The sequence below is a fragment of the Temnothorax americanus genome, unplaced genomic scaffold, assembly GCF_048541705.1.
Source record: "Temnothorax americanus isolate GAGA-0224 unplaced genomic scaffold, ASM4854170v1 Scaffold24, whole genome shotgun sequence".
Taxonomy (NCBI): Eukaryota; Metazoa; Arthropoda; class Insecta; order Hymenoptera; family Formicidae; genus Temnothorax; species Temnothorax americanus.
Window position 1 is genome coordinate 2,471,639 of NW_027509381.1, and position 19,828 is coordinate 2,491,466.

At 40.5% G+C, this 19,828-nt stretch overlaps 1 protein-coding gene across 5 annotated transcripts in view; it reads left to right on the plus strand.

The window, feature by feature from the left end:
- The window catches only part of LOC143898736 (insulin receptor), an 81,249-nt gene extending 61,849 nt beyond the window's left edge, over positions 1-19,400 (plus strand). For all 5 annotated transcript variants that reach the window (XM_077408410.1, XM_077408411.1, XM_077408413.1 and 2 more), the window contains exons 5-9: positions 916-1,348; positions 1,959-2,121; positions 2,262-2,439; positions 3,034-3,196; positions 3,289-19,400. In XM_077408410.1, the coding sequence (XP_077264536.1) occupies positions 916-1,348; positions 1,959-2,121; positions 2,262-2,439; positions 3,034-3,196; positions 3,289-6,348 (3,997 nt within the window). In that variant the 3' untranslated portion in view covers positions 6,349-19,400. The remainder of the gene's footprint in view (positions 1-915; positions 1,349-1,958; positions 2,122-2,261; positions 2,440-3,033; positions 3,197-3,288) is intronic.
- The last annotated feature ends 428 nt before the right edge of the window (positions 19,401-19,828 follow it).

The window sequence follows — 19,828 nt, forward strand, 5'->3', positions numbered from 1 at the left end:
GACGAGAAATTCTAGGAAAGAGCGGAGCTTATTGGGAGATCGATTGAATAAATAATTTTACTTATGAACGAACTGCTTGATCCTTTATGTAAACTGAACCTTTGTGCGCGTTCACCCGATATATCAGCAAATTCTTTCGTAATCAAAGAGGTACGCGATATCCGTTTGCAAATTTTCGAAACGCGGAAGACGTCCACGTATGCGAAAATTGCTGATCGCCTTGTTGAAACATCTCAAGCGTGGTGGATTTTAGGTGTAAGCTTTCGCGCTCCGACGTTAATTAAGTACTAAATGATTTTATTTTATTTTCACCAATTAGTCCCCTCAAATTTGTTATCGCCGAGTATCGCCGGTCGGGATTGCGATGTCTCTGCGCACCGTCGCTGTTAAAATTCTCTTTGATCTTCTTAGAGTTATTAGCGGCCTTTAAATGCTTTGCTAATTTTACTTTGAACGAATGGCACTGCGTACAAAGGATATCATTTAAACGCAAGTGGCCCTTTTCAACCCTCCGTATTTCTATTTGAATCTTTTCTGAATAGTGAAACACTTGAATGCTAAAAATTCAGCGGAAAATAAATGCATGCATTTTTCATTTTACTATCGTTGAATAAAATTTGCGATTTGTATCGAGTCAAATAATCAAAGTTATTGAAAAAGCTCGATTTTTTATTATTTCGAGGAATATTACACGCTTCCAATGGACGTTTTGAGGATTCTCGCCGCGAAAACCCGTGAAATACTCGTGAAAAAAGGAAAAAGCGAAAAGAGGATCGATAAATTTGTTTGTATTGGCGAACCCTTTTTGACTTCTCTAGAAAAAAAGTGAAGAAGCTATCTCGCTTTGGAAGAATTCCATCGACGTCTGTCAATACTCGAAACTGTAAAACGAATTATAAAACTTGATTGTTTCAGATCTACGGATGTCGGGTCTAAAAACAATCAGCAGTCTAGTCAGTCGTCGAATCTGCCCAAGTCGCACACGAAATCGAGCGAGGAGGTAGGAAAGAAGGGAGAGAAAGGACGAAAATACAAGAATATGACGATCGTGGACGGTATTTGTCCGAGCATAGACATCAGAAATGACGTTGCCAGCTTTAAACAGTTGAATCCGTGCCGTGTAATCGAGGGCTTTCTGCAAATTGTACTGATCGAGAACAACACCGAGGCGGATTTCGAGAATGTTAGCTTTCCGGAGTTGAGAGAAATCACCGGCTACCTCCTTTTGTATCGCGTGGACAGTCTGAAGAGCCTCAACAAACTCTTCCCGAATCTCGAGGTCATCAGGGGCGATATACTCCTCACGGACTATGCCTTCATGATTTACGAAATGAAGAACTTGCAGGAGGTAAGATCCATTCGAGCTTCGTGCAGTTCCTTTGCTGCTTGCTTCTTTAACTTCTTATTTCTTAACTTCGCTGTCTTATCTTTGCGTTCTGTTTTCTCGAATAATAAAATTATCCCAAGCGAGATTTTAATTGGGTCATAACGGTCTGTGTGTAATTTTAACGTTATCTCGACAACGTTGACTTTCATCTAACAATAAGTGGTGAAAATAGACTTCGAGCTTTATATTTATTGAATTGTTCGATAAAAAGAAAAATTGTAAGAGATCCAATAGAGAAATCAACAGTTTCTGATGTTTAGTTTATCGAATCCAATGTTGACGTGTTAAAACAAGCGGTATTGTATCGAGTGCAACTTTCGTTACCGTGCGAATGGTGAAAAAGATTTTTATCCGCGCGCACATGACGTTCGTCACGTACAATCTATATCACAATCGGTCATTCCCACGCCGAATCAAGTCGTGTCTCGGTTTGAGAGTATACGGCCCAGTCTGCTGCCTAGGGCCCGGTCAAATGTTCGGGTCAAGTGATATCAATCAGTCAATCAAATTAACCGGCCGTTCGACCTTTGACTCGTAATTTCACGGCTAATCCTGCGAAACATTTTCGCAGATCGGCCTCACCAACCTGACAAAGATATCCCGGGGTGGCGTACGCATAGAGAAGAATCCCACTCTCTGTTTTACAAATACCGTGAACTGGAGTCTCATTGTTCCGGCCGGCGAGAACTTCATCAAAGATAACAGAAACGAGCAGAATTGCCCGCACGTGAAAGGTGATACATGCAAGTCTTAATTCCAAATATAAACACATAACAAAGATAGAAATGTGCTGAGAAATAATTAAACATTATTTCCCAGAGAATTAAGGAGGTAATGCAAAAAATAATGCTCCTTTAAAAATAATACTTTGCAGGATGCTCTCAGTGTCCTGGCAGTTATTGCTGGACTGCCCAACATTGCCAGAAATTAGAGAGACCAAGATGCCACGAACAATGTCTCGGAGAATGTTACGGTCCAAATGATACTGATTGTTACGTGTGCAAGCATTATCGGCACAAAGGAAGATGCATTGAAAGCTGTCCGGACAATTTGTGAGTAACTTTTGTGAGAGTGCGTATGACGTGAATAAGAAAACAAGTATATTATATAGATACTATATACGTTCCTCTTATACATGTATCTTACATAAATGTAACATGAATAATGCAGCTCTGTAGTTTAAAATTAAAATTACTTAATTTGAATTATGTAGATTACCTTGAGGGGATTACCAATCTTTTTTATCGAGTTTTTAATACGCTGGAATTAAATTTTTTCTTAGCAAACATTTGCTTGAGATCGTTATTTTTGCAGCTTTATGTTCAATTTTAAACGTCTTATTAAAAAATTAAATATGTGTTCAAATAAATTTTATTTTAAATTGAAGTTTTCGAAATATACAAAGCTGTAAATTAAAGGATTTTAGAAAGAGGCAACCTGGAAAATTTTAAATTCAAAACAAGACGTTTTGTAACGTTATGTCGAAATATGTCGCAATACGATATTGCGTATTACATTTTAGACGCAACGCACTCAAAGTTCTTGCGACTTGTCAATTCTAGAATATCCGATGATAAATATGCTGCATATCCTATCTATGGGTTGGAAAATCTGTTCTGCTGTGACGACGGTTTTTCTGTTCGCAGATTCGCATATCTCTCGAGACGATGCATCAGCCAGGACGAATGCCTATACATGAATCGCAGAAAAGTTTCTAAATTGGAGGAAATACAGACATGGCGACCTTTCCAGAACGCCTGTGTCACTCAATGTCCTGATGGTTTCGAGGATTTCATCAACGAAAAAAATGTACGATAGCTTCTTGCATTCACTACTACACATACATCCGTATTTATCTGTTATTGATTTTTCTTTCTATATTCTTTTATTTTACATTACAGGTAACAGCTTGTCGGACGTGCAAAGGACGGTGCCGTAAAATCGCAAACGGTGCTATCATACGCCACATTTCGGACGCTCAGAGTTTTCGTGGTATAACGGTAGTGAAAGGGGCTCTGGAGTTTCAAATAAGAAATGGTAACCCAAATATAATGAATGAATTGGCGGACGCGTTTGGTTTAATCGAGGAGATAACCGAATACCTGAAGATAACGCATTCTTTTCCGATCACATCATTGAACTTTTTCAAGAAACTCAAATTGATCAATGGTGAAAATTTGGACATCAATAACGCGAGTTTGGTGGTCCTGGATAATCCGAATCTCTCCTCCCTCTTCCCGCAATCCCAAAACCTAACGATAGAGAACGGCAGGCTGTTCTTTCATTACAATCCCAAGCTCTGCCTCTCGAAAATAGAGCAGTTCGGTAAAATGGTAAATATTACGAACTTCACGGATCTCGAGGTTCAGCCAGAATCGAACGGCGATAAGGTTGCCTGCAATATTGTTAACATAAACATCACGGTAAAAAAGCGGGACGCGGATCACGTGGTTCTGAATTGGGACAGCTATAAGCCGCCGGAGGGCCAACAACTTCTCAACTATCTGCTAAATTACATAGAGACTGAGAATGAGGATATAACGTACGAGGCGAACGCTTGCGGTAATAACACGTGGCAGATCATGGACGTCGGTATGAACTCGAATTCGATCGTTTCGAAATATATCGGGAATTTGAAACCGTACACCAAGTATGCCGCCTATGTGAAAACGTTCACGGCGAGGAACAAGAATTCTTCAAATTCTTTCGTAACTCCGGTGGGGCAATCGGAAATTATCTTCTTCCAGACAAAGAACGCGATACCTTCAGTACCGACGAATGTGAGTTCAACCGCGATAAGCGACAGCAAAATTCTACTCAAATGGGGCCCGCCGGTGTATACGAACGGTCCCATAGGCTACTACATGATCTCCAGTACGATTCTACCGGACGACATGGAACTGGTCGCCACGCGGAATTACTGTGTCGATACTTTGGTCAGCGAGGCCAAGAAGGAGATACATGAGGTGACGATTAAGACGTCGCTGATCTCGAATCCCAATTCCTGCTGTTTCAAGGACGCAAAGACCTCTAAACAGTTCGAGATATTCTGTCACAAGAATATGACCATCAGCTACTTGTCGCCCGGTTGGAAGGATCACTGCGTCTTTAACAGTTACAATTCGCCGGAGAATAAGTTTTATGACGTGACGAATAATTTATCCACCGCAACACGAGAAGAGCAGAAAACTGAGAGAGACGGTTTAGCTGACGCTGGTAGCGGTACCACGATCGGCCATCCGAATGATAAAGGATATATATACAATGTCAGTGCGCAAAATACTTCGTACGTTTTGAAGAACTTGCGCCATTATTCTTTGTACACTATCACGATTGCCGCATGCGGCGTCAAGATGGACAGCGATGCGCCGATGTGCTCGACCATTCAGTATACGAATGTCCGGACGCTGAAGCGACCGAATGCGGACGATATTAACAACGTGAAGGTCCACGTGACTAATGATACAATCGTCGAAGTCACCTGGGAATCGGTCAAGGATCCAAACGCGTTCACTGTCTCATACATCATAGAGTACACGAATCTGGACGTGAAGGATGCGAAGAGGAGCACCGAGTGCATACCGTACATCGGCCGCAGGGAGAAGTACATCAATCATTACATCAGAAACCTCAGTCCGGGTAGATACAGCCTGAGAATGCGCTCCACGTCGCTAGCGGGTGATGGCACCTTCACCAATGTGGTCTACTTCTCAATTGGTTTATCGGATAACAATCGAATAATGGTGGCAACGCTGTTGACTTTAGTTGTGCTGTTTGTCACTGTGACCGCGATAGTGTTCCTTATCAGGAGCCACCAGAAGAAGAAGACGCAGGAACGATTGATAGCCAGCGTAAATCCAGATTATATCGAGACCAAGTACGTCGTCGATAGCTGGGAAGTACCCAGGGAGAACGTCGAAATCCTGGAGGAGCTTGGTCTGGGTAACTTCGGCATGGTGTATCGCGGATATCTGGACGGCACCGGGCAAGTAGCCATCAAAACGATCTCCGAGACTGCCAGCCAGCGGGAAAAAAACGAGTTCCTGAACGAGGCCTCGGTCATGAAGAACTTTTCGACATGGCACATCATTAGATTGCTAGGCGTAGTCTCCATGGGCAATCCGCCATTCGTCATCATGGAGCTCATGGAGAACGGCGATCTGAAGACGTACCTGCGTAGGATACGTGACACCCAGATGGTGCCGAACGCATCCAGGATAATGAGAATGGCCGCGGAAATCGCCGACGGTATGGCCTACCTGGAATCGAAGAAATTCGTGCACCGCGACCTGGCCGCCCGCAATTGCATGGTGTCCAAGGACCTGGTCTGCAAGATCGGCGACTTTGGCATGGCGAGAGATATCTACGAGACCGATTACTATAAGATCGGTAAGAAGGGCCTGCTACCGATACGCTGGATGGCACCGGAGAATCTCTCCGACGGCGTATTCACGTCCGACTCGGATGTATGGTCGTTCGGCGTCGTGCTCTACGAGATACTCACCCTCGCCGAGATACCGTATCAGGGTTTCTCGAACGAGGAGGTGCTGCATCATGTGTTACGCAAAGGCATGCTGAATATACCGCGAAATTGTCCCGAAACCATACAGAAGCTTATGGAGAAGTGCTTCAAGTGGCGGCCCAGCGAACGCCCGACCTTCATGGAGATCGTCTCCGAGCTGGAGCCGTTCCTGGGCCAGGACTTCTGCGAGAAGTCGTTCTACCACTCCGACGAGGGCATCGAGATACGTAGCCTCGGTATCAAGAAGGTCTATCACAACGCCGCGCCGATACGATTTCACTGGGGCCACGAAACCGCGAAATGGGTGAAGGACTTCGAGGACAACGTGACGTTGCTCGATCAGACGAAGGCGGGCACCAGCCGGGGGCGGATCTTCAAGAACGGCTTCCAGCACTTCGGTAATGTAACGAACTTCGAGGACGTTCCACTCGATCGATGAGATTAGTCGGTGTGCCGTTGAGCGGATAAACTCAACGGGACGAGATGTAATTACCTACTTGAAACCGTCTTCAGTCACAAAGAGAGAAGGACATGATAGATATTAACGTACAAACAATACTCAGGGCAATACGCAAGTGGTCTGACGTAGCTGTTGAAAAATATGTTAAAATGTTACCAAGCTCGCTCGCACGCTCGTTCGCTCACTTGCTCGCTCGCTCTCTCGTTCGTTCGTGCACTCATTCGTTCGCTGGCGCGGCGACAAGTGTTTCATGTCCTTCTCTTGTTACGGATCAAACGTGATCAGATCTTGACGGTGGATAGCGGAGAGAAGACCTCGTTGCGCGCATCATCGCGACGGCGTATGGGAAAAATAGTGTTCGTAATAGAAGCTAAGCTGTCGAACAATTAGATAAATAAACGTAGACGCGTAATATTTCGATAATCGAAAGCCGTGGCTTCATAGACCCGTGTTTCTTTTTCTTTAACACGCCCGAAGTTCTTTCTGCCATGTATCAACTATTCCTTCCTTGTGGGATTACTTTTCTTTGTCCTTCGTACAGAGAATTGATTCTGAAGCAATTATTCCCGAACTTTGCTCAGCATTTAACGATAATCGCAAAATATTCATCTCTGTTCTCTCGATAGAATTCGATCTTTTTCGATTTCATGTTAGACAATCCTGGTTAAGAATAATTATAACAACCCCCCCCTCTTTGTTAATTGATGAACAATGTAAAAAAACGTCACTTATCCAAAATCTGCATTTCCGAATTTGCTTTCGTTAATTGATTAAATTAAATAACAATTTTTTTTAGAGACGCTCTTATTTTTTATCGTTTCGAATTCGGGAAATGTTGTTTCAGGACCAAATCGAGACACACAGCGGAAGAATGATTTCTATAAACCAGAGTTCCTTGTCACACGCGTATACACACCTGTAGCACATTACAGCGTAATCTCAAGATTGTAAATATTTAACTCTAACTTGCAGTTCGTATATGGTAAGTTAAAATAGAACTGGATGCAATATATGCCGCGAATAGTCTTGTAACACATATTAATTTATATCGAGAGAAAAAGATGAACGAGAGAGAGAGAGAGAGAGAGAGAGAGAGAGAGAGAGAGAGAGAGAGAGAATGAAAGAGAGAGAATGAGAGAGAGAAAGAAAGAGAGAATGTGTGTGTTGAAAAAAAAAGACAAACTTCACCCTCGCATGTAAATAAAGTCACAAGTCCCTTCCTCAAGAGTTGCGGGTACCTTGTAGGTAAATTATTGCAATAAGAGCGTGTCTACAATCCACGAGCCACACACAATCTTCACAATAAAATTAGCGTGACGGATAGGAAAGGAGGAAGAAGGGAAGAGAGAGGAAGACTAACGGTTGCAAATTAGGGGCCTAGCCCCAGCCTGATCACGTTTCAGTTTCCTACTCGGCACAGATATCGTAGATCTCGACATTTTAGCCTCGAATATTATAGATACGGAATCGGGTGACGTAAACAATCAGTAGGTAGTAACGACAAACTAAAGTAGGTGATGTATAAACGCAATACATTGAGATTTTCTGGGACGGATCTTGTCGGGCACCGAGATAATCTACACTTCTTGCACTTCTCAGCTCTCATCTCTGTATTTTTCTTTTGTCTGTCCTATTCATCATAAGTCAATATTGTTCCAGCGCAATGCGCTTCGTATCCAATCGCGCGCTCTCGTTTGCTCCAATTTGGATCTCGTTAACGGTTTCGTACCTTGAAACGCGAACGATTCAATAAACATTTTGAGTGGAGATTAATTAACATCACGAAACAATTCGCTCATTCGCGTGAAATTTGACTTAAAATTCGTCAAACAAATTTTTCGGCAGTGTATAAGAATGGCAAGCCAAACATGCGATTCGCAAGTTTATCAAGCGCGAAACTAATCCGAATAAATAATACAATTTCAAGTAATAAATCAGATTTGCTTGAATATCGCATTTTAATCTTTAAAAAGGAAGGTACACAAAGTATCTTCTATTTTATGAAAAGCAATTAAAATAGTTAAAAGAAGGTTATCAAAATTAATACTTATTCCGTATATCGCTATCCATATCGCGAGTATTTCTATCTACACTTAGGCGAGAATCTTAATTTCTTTTCTTGCCTCATAGTACAAATATTTTTCATATCTTCGAGATGCAAGATTCGTTCCAGCTCGACAGTATCTATCCATCTTTCTGGAGATTTCAGAGGGAGAGAGAGAGAGAGAGAGAGAGAGAGAGAGAGAGAGAGAGAGAGAGAGAGAGCATGTCACATGTATAGAAATAATAGAGAAGTGCTTTTGAGACAAAAGAAAGTATAACACCCCGAATATTTTTACGATATATATCGTATCCGCGTTCCCAGGTGATTATATAGTAAAAAAAGTTATCATCTCGTTATCCCGGCAAGGGAGCAGCCAATCTTTCGGTATTTAACGGTAACGGAAAGCGTGTCGCGGAATAACGAGAGAGAGTACGGAGACGAGCGCGTGATTTAGGAAGATCGCGTCTCGCTAATAGGAGAGAAATCAATATTGAAGAGAGAGAAAAAATATTTTAAAAAAACATGTGCATTGGGTGCATTGGTTGACGAAAGTGCTAACTGTGTAAAATATGGCAAATCTAAAGTATTTTGATACAATAAAAATCTCGATACGTAAAGACGTTTTGAAGGATCGAGGATAGAGAGACGTGATCGGTCTAGACCGCCGATAATTGCGAGACTTGAGAGAGTTCATCAATAACTAGAAGTGGATTGTATGTCTGCGGAACTTCGAAGAGTCTCGAAATTCTGGGAACTCTCCTCCGCGGAACGGACTTCCCGGATTGAGTTTGCAAATAGGCTTTCCAACTGTTTCGTTATACCCCTTCGTCCGGAGTAATAATGGGTCGCGCGCAAGGCTGAGTGTACTGAGTAATTAGTGATAACGACCGGTTTAACTGCGACGCGCGCGACCGCGACGCCGACGGGGGCAAACTTGATTCGGTCCCCTCCCCGAGTACCGAATTCCGAACTCTAAATTTCCAATTACGGAATTCTCCGAATGTCCATGCGTTAACGTCGCGCGAGTGATACATGTATCAGCTGAATCTCTCTTTGTCTCCGGCGCGACAGGCAAACCGGCTTGTAGTAAAAAGACGACGAGCCGTGTAAAAGCGCATAGAATCCGATTTTACTCCGCTTGCTTGTTCAACTCTTTCGGCATTGTTAAAATAAAAGAAGATGTAGCGAGCGTTTTTTATAACGATGTAGTTAAATCGAAAACTATATATAAAACCACGTATATAAACGTATCACGTTTCTGACTCGTAAACTGTCGGTATTGAGGCGCGTTCGTAAGCGAGATAAGCGCGCAAATAGGAATGAAATGGTTCTTGCAATTCGGAGCGGATATTTCCGCAGCTTTCCGCGGGGATAAAATTTGCTTGTGTAAAAACGTTACGTAATACGCGTATCTCGAGCGTATAGGAACGAATTGACGTTCGCGCAAACTCGAACACGGCTTTGCTCTTCGGAAAATTTTATAGCAATACGATTAGCAGTCTCGCTACACAATAATGCTTCTACCGCGCATAACGAGAATAATAGCAGGTACCATTGACGACGTTAATAAAGTTTAGACGATTGTACAGTTACGTTTAACGAGAGTTAGAACGGCTCCCAATGTTCATCTCGAGGTTTCGCCCAGCTGGCTAGATCCTTCAAACGGCGCGGTACGACGACGCGTTTCTCTCTCACATCGTTTAGATATAACGATAATCATTCTGTCGCATTGCTCGATAAGAAAAAATTATTTATGCTACATGTACGTCATTTTAAATATTTAAGAGACGTTAACACTTTATCAACGCCCTCGTAACATTATAATCCTACCGCAGCGTCGCTATATAAAAGTAATATATAATATACATATATAAATATACACATATATTTAAGTATATATATTTATTCCTATTAGAGATTATATTTTATATCATATTGTACGCGCTCTTAGACTTAGATTCACTTTTCCCACGAGACAGCAAAACGCGTCGTACACTACGTCGTAATAACGTATATACTCTTAGCATCGACTGTTTGCTTTCTCCATGAAACTCTCACTAACGAAGGCGCACCGTTATAATTACCAGGGTCTTAGGAAATAGGATATCACATGCATCATGTTTCTGCCTTCTTTCCGCGAAGAAAAAGCACGTTTCCTCGACGCGTTTTCAGCGATATTAGAGGAACGTAAAAGTAATTTCGTAGGTTTTTTGGTCGCTGATCTTTTTACCTTATATTATACGCTTTTCATCTAAAGATTGATCCCAGTCGAGATATTTCGACCGGTCGAAGGGGGAGCTACTTGAATCGCTGGAGTATAACGAAAGCATTTTACGTCGAATATCGGATTCCCGGGGAACGAGAGCCGCGCTGACCTGGATAAATAATAGCTCGAAATTTATTGTTCGCGCTTGCGGGAATATGTAATCGTGTCGTATTGCTGACCAAGGTAGGGCAGCAATCAGCAATACGAAGCTCGGGGAGAATTACGTGCAAATAAATATAACCGAGATTACTGCACTGAGAAAAAGGTTTTTTTATGCCAATTAAATATATTTGATTGACACTTTTCTAAAATATTTATTTCAAGAGCAAACGAATTATATTTAAATAAACAAAACAATTTCCGTCGCCAGCGAATATTCAAATAAGTCGTTTTATTTTCGACCCGACTGGCCAATTAAAACAAGATTGCACGACGTTTCGACCGAATTCCGGTCCTTATCAAGTGCTTTAATTCAAGTTACACCGATCCGCGTAACAAACTTAATTGCATCGTTGACGTGGTGTCCTGACAACGCCAAGACAAACGCAAAACTAAACAAAAGAGAAAATAATACATTTAACAATAAAAAACTATACAAAATCATTACAATATCGCGCTAGTCAAAAACAATAAAATCAAATAACACTGTAAAAATTAGTTAAAAGCTTACAATTCTTACGCGTTCCAAAACAAACGGTGGAATCAAAACGTCACCAGCCATATCGAGGCACAACGTCCGAACTGTAAGACAGTCAAAGTCGAAACGAAGTCGTCAAACGTAATCCGCGGATAGCAAACGGCGCTCTGGTGGCATAACGAGCAGAACCGAATATACTTAATTTAAATCGAATTATATTTAATATAAATGAACGTTTTTTGTTGGTATTGCTAATTTACTTTATCATTCATATTTGTGTCAACTCGGCGATATAGTTGACATGATTTATTTCATACAAATGTGTGTAGATGTTGGATCAAATAAAGTTCGTTCTTTTGAATGAAACGAATGCGATTTGTTGAGCCAACTCTATATTTCTTAATAGATAAGAAATCTTGCTAGCACAACCAAACAGCGCGGGTTCGCGCGGCGAGAAAGTTCGGCGCGCGCCCGCTACGCGGCTCATCGCCGGCTAATTCTCTCGTAAGAAAACTTCGACATCGACTGCTATATAAAGGGTAGCCCCCAGCGGGACTTCTCCTTCTCCAGCGTTCTCTAGTTCGCCAGAGCGTGCTCACTAGGAGGGCCTCTGACATAACCAAATGTATATATACAATATATATATATATAATTACAAACGTTGGCGCGGATTTTCACAGCAAAATAAAAATATTTAATATTAAAAAATATTTAATTGATATATATTATTTTGTGTGCTAAATTCGAATTCCTTACCTAATAATAAATCTTCCGTTAATGTAACAAAATATATATCTTTGTGCCAAAATTATATTCCTTAACTATTAAGAAATATTCAATTGATGCAAAAAAATATTCGTTTGTGCCAAAATCAGATTCATTAACTATTAAAGTACATTAATTTGGGGCAACAGAATATTTACTATTATCACAAACCAACGATTCCATTGATTCAACAAAATATTCGATTCGCCGGTATCCAACCATGCCATTTATTATCTGTTAACGAGTTTTATTTGGTCCAAAGAAACCTTTTTCTCAGTGTGCATGCGTCACCCTAATAAGTGCCGTACGAAGTTTCAGAAATATTTTTTCTCGTACCCCGAGGATGGATTATCGTTTATCGAGCGTTCCGTTACTCGCTCGCCCGGAAGTCTCGAATCGTTAAGAACGGGAGTATCGATCCCCTCGGGGGAAGGGAGCACGTCGATTGAGAGGTCAGAGTTCCCTCTTAAATCCTCTCCCGATAAGAGATTCGTCTTTCTTCCAGCAGATCGATAACCGGATATCAGGAAAGCTCGATGCCAATCGCCGTATTTAGAGTCACCGAATTATTTATTCGCGGTTGCCCGTTAAGCATAGATATTTATCGAAATTGTACGTCTCGCGTCGTAGAGTTGCTCCGTTTTTCTCGTTTAATCGCAGAGCTGATCGCGAAAAATCCACAAAGGCCGTGAGCTGGTCGGCGCGGCGCGGCGACGCGCGTCGAATGAAGAAAAGAGAAGCGTAGAAAGAGCGAAAGGGATAACCAACGGCGCGCGCTGATAGCAAGAACGTCGATCGTATGAATCATCGGGTTGACGATTCAAGGATTCGCGTCGACTCAGCGTCTCTCGTTGTATGTATACACCCGCTTGCCGCTACAATCATTTTGTTCCTGCGAAGCACGCGCGCATATACACCTAGTCAGTCCCGTAGAACGCGATTAATCATGTTGTACATACATGCGTCATCCTAATTTTCACGATCACAGCTGAACACAAATCACTCCGTGATGCTGTGTCGACGAACAAAACGAGGAAACGATCGCTGAATCTATAGGAATATCATTTGCTTAACAATATAAATAGTAAATTTCGAAGAATTCAGATTTCGTAATTTTACTCTTTGGCGCTGATCGCGATCGATCTAACTGAATATAGACGACAGCGTTATGACATATACCCGATATAATTTCAGTATAATTTAATCGAGAATGTCGAGAATCCTAATGGCCCCGCTCCCATCCTCGTTACGCACAAGGCGTATTTTTATTCATCCAGACGCACGTTTTTCCGGTTTTCATATGGCCCGCTTCACCGACAGCGATAGTAAAATCATTCTGTTCGACCTCGGCTAGTCGAAGTGTGGTAATAATAAAAGCGAAATATTTATTCGTGCGCGGACCCGCCGTTTGGCGAAGCCAAATATATTCAAAGCCACAAATCCCCAAGCAATCACGCGATCGGCCACGAACGTATCGCCGCTTCTTGTCCTCGTATCACCACGAACACGAAAACGTAGCGTAGATGAAATACTCTCGGAGAGTATTATATATTATATAAAAAAAAAATATCGGATTTTTTTCCAGTTAATCATATAGTCGTAAGAAGTCGGCTCAGTAATTACGAGATCGCGTGGTAGAGAATAGAAAGACTTGCGACTCTCGTCTCACTCATCGTATATCCCTCAGTATCCCGCACGGACGTCGAAAGGAGCAGCGCGATATCGTTGTGGCTTATATATATTTTCTACGTTATGTAAAAAGAAAAAAAAAGGGGAGGAATACAAGTTATCCGAACTCCTTGCCATCGCGTCAACGCAAGCCTGTACATATGTAGGAAACTAGGAAACGTTTGGACGAATAGATATAGTCGATTAGCCGAGTATAAAGAAATAATTCATATTTGCAGACCATTTTTTAGTATATATTGCCTTACGAGGCGAGAGATGGAGGAAAAGTCGATTTTCGCGAGTTTCCTCGAAATTCGCGCGGATATCGAGAGGGGAAGGAAAGCGAAGAGGAGGAGCATTTTCGTTCGTTTATTCTCGTCGATTCATGTTTCTCTTTCCCTTGATAAAATAACGCCACCGATTGGAACAGGCGCATATCGTCGGCCGCCTCGCCCGCGCCGTCGTATTTGCCTTTTGCGATTTCGCGGCGATTTCAGGGGGACGTTTAGTTAGAGAATTAACAACTGATTAATATATTGCACACCTATTGATTGACTACGAGTCTCGAGTGGTCCAATCACGACTAACACTATCGATAACATATTAACAGTGCGCACATAACACACTGTATTAACGTTACACTTGTATTGTACGCGCGCGTCGTATGAGCTTGCGTATGAGCATCCGCAATCTGTATAATTGTCGCTCCAAGACGTCTTAACTTTAAGTATATGCCAGGAACCCTCCCTCCCCCGCGCAAGATTTGTAATTTAAGGAGTATTTATTGAAAAAACTCTTCACCCTCATAGCTCCCCATCGCGGCGCATCGCGCCATCGTCACCTGTATAGCACTTTAATTAATTAATTAATTAATTAATTAATTAAATTAGTTAATTACCCGTATGTAATTAGGTATGTATAATTAACGATAGCTATATTTAAGCTCAATTAATCGCGCTATTTAATCGGAGCGAGTCGCGGAGTAACGCCGTTCTCCAGGTTTCGTTAATGTTATTTGCTTCGGGAGATAATGCGTGCGTGCAACGATATATAATTTGAACAACGCCATGACGCAAGGATGACACGAAGCCCCGTAGCCGCACGACAAACTGCGCGTATATTTAAAAGAAGAAACTTGACTAATTTATTTTCATATATTATATAGCATTGTCGTCGTTACTTTGTATTTTTATTCCCAACGAGATCAGTTTCGTCCGCAACGACATATATACAACAAACAAACTGCCACTATTTTTAAGCCTGCTAAGATCCTCGGTAAATGTGCAGTGCGGTATTGACAATACATAGTAAGGTAATACGGGATGTTTGATAATAATATATATAACATTCCCCACATTGTAGGTTTTTTTCTACATTTTAAGGTACCTTTTCACGTTGACTTCGAAGTACGTAAAATATTAATTATTTTCAAGTAATATCTTTGTAGTAATATTTTACAGATATATATAAATAAAAAATATTATTTCTGAAGATTTTTGCTCGCTGAAAATGAGGGTCGAGCGTCAATGTGAAACCAGGCCACCTTTATGTGTCTCGAGTTGTGAAAAACTGAATCCGCACGAGCAAATCCGATGCTCTCTCGTCCCGTTTTCTCTATTTTTCTTCCTTTCTTGACAATACTGCATATTTACTAAATTCTTTTATACATTCTATCTCATTTTTACAAAGTAGTTGTATTTATTGTGCATTTATAACAGAGACGACGAGAACAATCGACAGAGCGAGTAAAACGATGCTCTTGCTGTCAGAACGAAAAGGGCACTGACTGAACAATTTCATTCAATTTTAAAACCCGACTCGAGTGACGCCGGGCTCCGTTTTCTATAAATAGAATGCTCGATTTATGTATATATGTCGTTGGTCGCGTCCTATATCGAGCGTACGTTTAACTCTTGTCATGGCACGTCCGAATTTCTCGAATGGCGTCATTTCGGCGAACATTAACATCCAGAATGGTTTACCAGAATTCAGACCGCTATTTCCGACGAGTTCGATTTTCTCCGCAATTGAACGGGATAACGTGTACGCGAATTGTCGCGTTTATATCGTCATTGAATTACGGGATATTGCTACGATTACATCGCTGAATGTCAAATCAATCAAATTGATACATTTTTATGTATAATTCTCAAAAAAAAATCATAAAAAAGGAAGTAACGAACATACATTCGAAACTGTACAATTAATTGCTAGATCTCCTAATAGAATTTAATATATCCCTTCAAAGAAACTTCAAAAATCAAATTTTTTGATTATTTTGACATTTCCGCTCAATATTTTATTTCGTTCAAGGTTTAATTTATGAACGCTTGATTCAGAAAACAGTCGAACTGTTTTGAACAAACTAACTAATTGAGTTTTAGAAGAAACAGTTCTTGCATTTACTATCCGCGAACGTTATACATATTGTGTAACAGGCAGAATCAATTCCGTCGGGATTAGATCGGCTGGAATTCTTCGGTCGCGACGAACTACAAAAAAAAAGGGACTGCGCGAGGTGGCAAGTCCGAAATAGTTCCGGTTAATTACCATTCTACTTGCAGTACTGACTGCACGACCACATGTGCACACCATGTACCTAATTGTCCTAATTTATACGCGCATGAAAACTTCAATGGACTGATACTGAAGACTTTAGCTTTAAATTAGCCGTCGCCATCGTCCTCGATGGTTTCTTTCCTTTCCTTCCTCGCATCGATCACATTGCCTGCTCACGAAACGCGCGAGAAAAAAATCTATGTATATACAGGTTGTCCTGACCGAATGACATACGTAAATGTCGTGTGAGACGAATCACTAGCGTCACGGTAATAAGTTTTTGTAATACTGAAAAACTGATAAAAATCATTACACGATTTTTTGTAACGTATTTAATATTATTATTGTAGATTCGATTAAAAATTGTCGAAGGAACGAATTTACGGAAACTATAAAAATTATGTGGCTTGTTCTATATATTGAAAATAGATTATTATGTCCCCATAGTAAACGTGAATTCAAAAAACGGAGCAAAAATTGAATTCACTCATTATTGATACACATTTAATACACATATTTGTCTCTAAATTGTCCAAATTGCTAATGAATTTTTCTGTAAAGAGAACTTTGTCTTTTGATTTTGTATAAAAAAGTACCTATCAATTTTAATTTTCGTCGCAAATCGTGTAATGATACTGATGGCGGTTACAACTGTTAAAAAAGATTCGAATATGAGAAAAGTCAGATTGCACTATTAATATTTTCCTAGAAAACACCGTGAAACACTCACTGCTCATAAAAGCTCATGATATATACTCTGCGAATTTCTTCGAATTAATTTTTTGTTGTTAATATTTTGCTAATAAAATTACGCAACCTAATTGTTAGAAATATATTCCACACATGTATACGCATATTAGTTTTATCTTAAAATGTATATGATGGCTTTAAGAAATTTTATGAGAGAGAAAAAGAGAATGTGTGTCTGTGTGTGAGAGAGAAAGGGAGAGATATATATTAATTTTAAGTAGAATTACCTACATTTGTAAAATTCGAGGACGAAACGGACGTAATTATGTAGATCGCGTATTTGAATAAGATTATTTCGCTAATTGAATTATTAATTCGACTTGACCCGCGAATCTATAGTTCTAAGCTGTAATAAGAAAATTTAATTTTACGATCGCCAGACTACTACTCGTGCTCAAAAGGCATTTGAATTATAAAAATATATTGAAATATGGGACAATTATACAATTTTTTCTGATGCGCATTGTAATATTCGTTTAAATGTTGTAATACTTCTGTCGCGCGCCCGCGCAATCGGTGATCTCGTCGCAAAAGTAAGTATCTACTTTCATTTGAACACATTTCCTCATGATTATATACATCCGTACAAAGCACCCGGCGAATAACAGGAGTTATTTAACTTCTTGCGAAAGAAGATTCGAGGCGCGTCAACTTCGCGAAACAGGCAGAAAAACATCTCGTATTCTAAGGAGGGAAAAACTACGCAGCTTACAATTTTAATATCGAGCAACGAGACTCGTATAAGCGGTTGCAAATTGATTTACGAGCCTGTCCGATTTCTCGATTAACTTTACGAGCTTGAAATTTACGATGATTTCTTGTCTGCATCAGATGTTGACAAAGACTTACAAACGAATCTCCTCGACGGAAACGAAGGCGATTCCGCGGTTTCGAAAGAGGGAAAAATTTGCGTGTAAAACGCACCGAGCTTTCGTCCTTGTAATTTCTCGCGTGAATTATTTATTGAGATTCACACGCAATTGCGTGCCCGTGTGCATTTCCTCTCACCGTACAATTCCCATGCCCATATACAATTCACGCTGTCCGGAATGCAACTCAATTTTTTTTAATATTTGATCGCATCAAATGTAGAATTTTTGCGTCACTATTTTTTTAATGCAAAAATGCTTTCGACAAATCAGCGATGTTTCCTTTAGCGATGTTTGAGATACTTTATCAATAAAATAAAATTCGTAATGCATTGCTACAGAGTGGCAAATAAAAAAATTATGAAATATAGTGACATAGGTCTGTAAAGTATACCACTATTATCGCAAACGTTCTTCGATAAATAAATACATTATATTCTCTAAATATAATTCTTATACACATATATACGTAAACGTTACTGCATTTACGTGGCAGGCCTTCGTGGTTTTCCGGTATACGTGTACTAATTGTTCGGGTTATCAAATGAAATTGTCAATCATTCTTTCGCGGACGGTAAAATGAAATAAACGTCGACTCGACAGGAACCCAATTATTCGAGGCACTCGATTTCTGCGACGAAGAAAGCCAGGATCGCGGCCTGCGCTAGAGAGAAAGATTTATTCCTAAATAAATAAACGAGTAAAAAAACTTTTTTTTAAAAAAGGAAGAAAAAAAATCCTGCCATACCGCGTCTTCCACGAGAGAGACTATGAACGTTATCCTACAATAGTTTAACATTTGTAATCCGTAAGTTAAATTATTCATTATCCCGTTTAAGACGCGTACGATGTACCGATGGTCGGGCAGATCGACGAAATGTACGGGATGTGCCGAGTGAAAGCGCGTGTGTGTGTCGTCCGTTTATTCGTGTATGTCGAAATTTTATCCGCTCGCTTTCATCCGCCAAGACCGACGGTGCACGCGTACACGCATATAACTTGTTACTACATTCTGTATACCTGTAGGCTAGAAAAATTAATCCCGACGTATATACAGGGCGGATAAATTACGAGGACGAAACGAGATTTGCCGATTTTATTCGCGATATATTTTGTCCTCCCTTGTCGTATTAAATTCTTCGCTGACGCTCTCCGCGCGAACGAGAGAGATAAGAAAAAAAAATTGGCGTTTCTCCTTTTATCACGTATAAGAACACAACTTCGTAAACGGAGTCTTGTAACTAGGATAAGAAATTATCGTCGAAGCTGTAATCGCTCTGTAAACTGAGCCTGCGTGGTTTCTCGCAGTCGGAGACACTCTGTAAACACAAATGTACATACTTACACTGCACTAATTTAGTATTGCCGCTAAGTATTACAACTAGTCACATAAGCCAAAAGTTTGTTACTCTCGCAGAAGTTTTCTTTTTTTCAGTTTTGTAAAATAAAGGAAGATAAGAAAAACCTGAAGAATGTCATGGCGTTTCTTTTCGACCTTCTCGCTCTCGCCTTCCCACGTTCCTCGATGAAACCGATAGCAGTGAAACGTTGCTGATCAACGTAATACCGTATTTGTCCATGAATTTGCCGCTAACTACATGCTTATATAAAATGATTCGAGTTAATTGTTGTTTAGTGATTTTATCGTCTTCTTTCGTTACCGATTCGAGTCAGTACATTTGTTCCGCAAGTCAACAAAATTGTTTAACTTTAATCCTATAACGGTTTCGAAAAACTGATCGTTCAGTATATGATAAAGAAATTATGTAACATTATTTATATTATTATGTAACATTTCTTGGTCGTTTATATCGGTGACTGTATTCCATATTACGTTGTAAAAACTTGCATAGAATTTACATCGGAATCTTTCTATTGTTTCCCGGTGGCACGGCATCCTG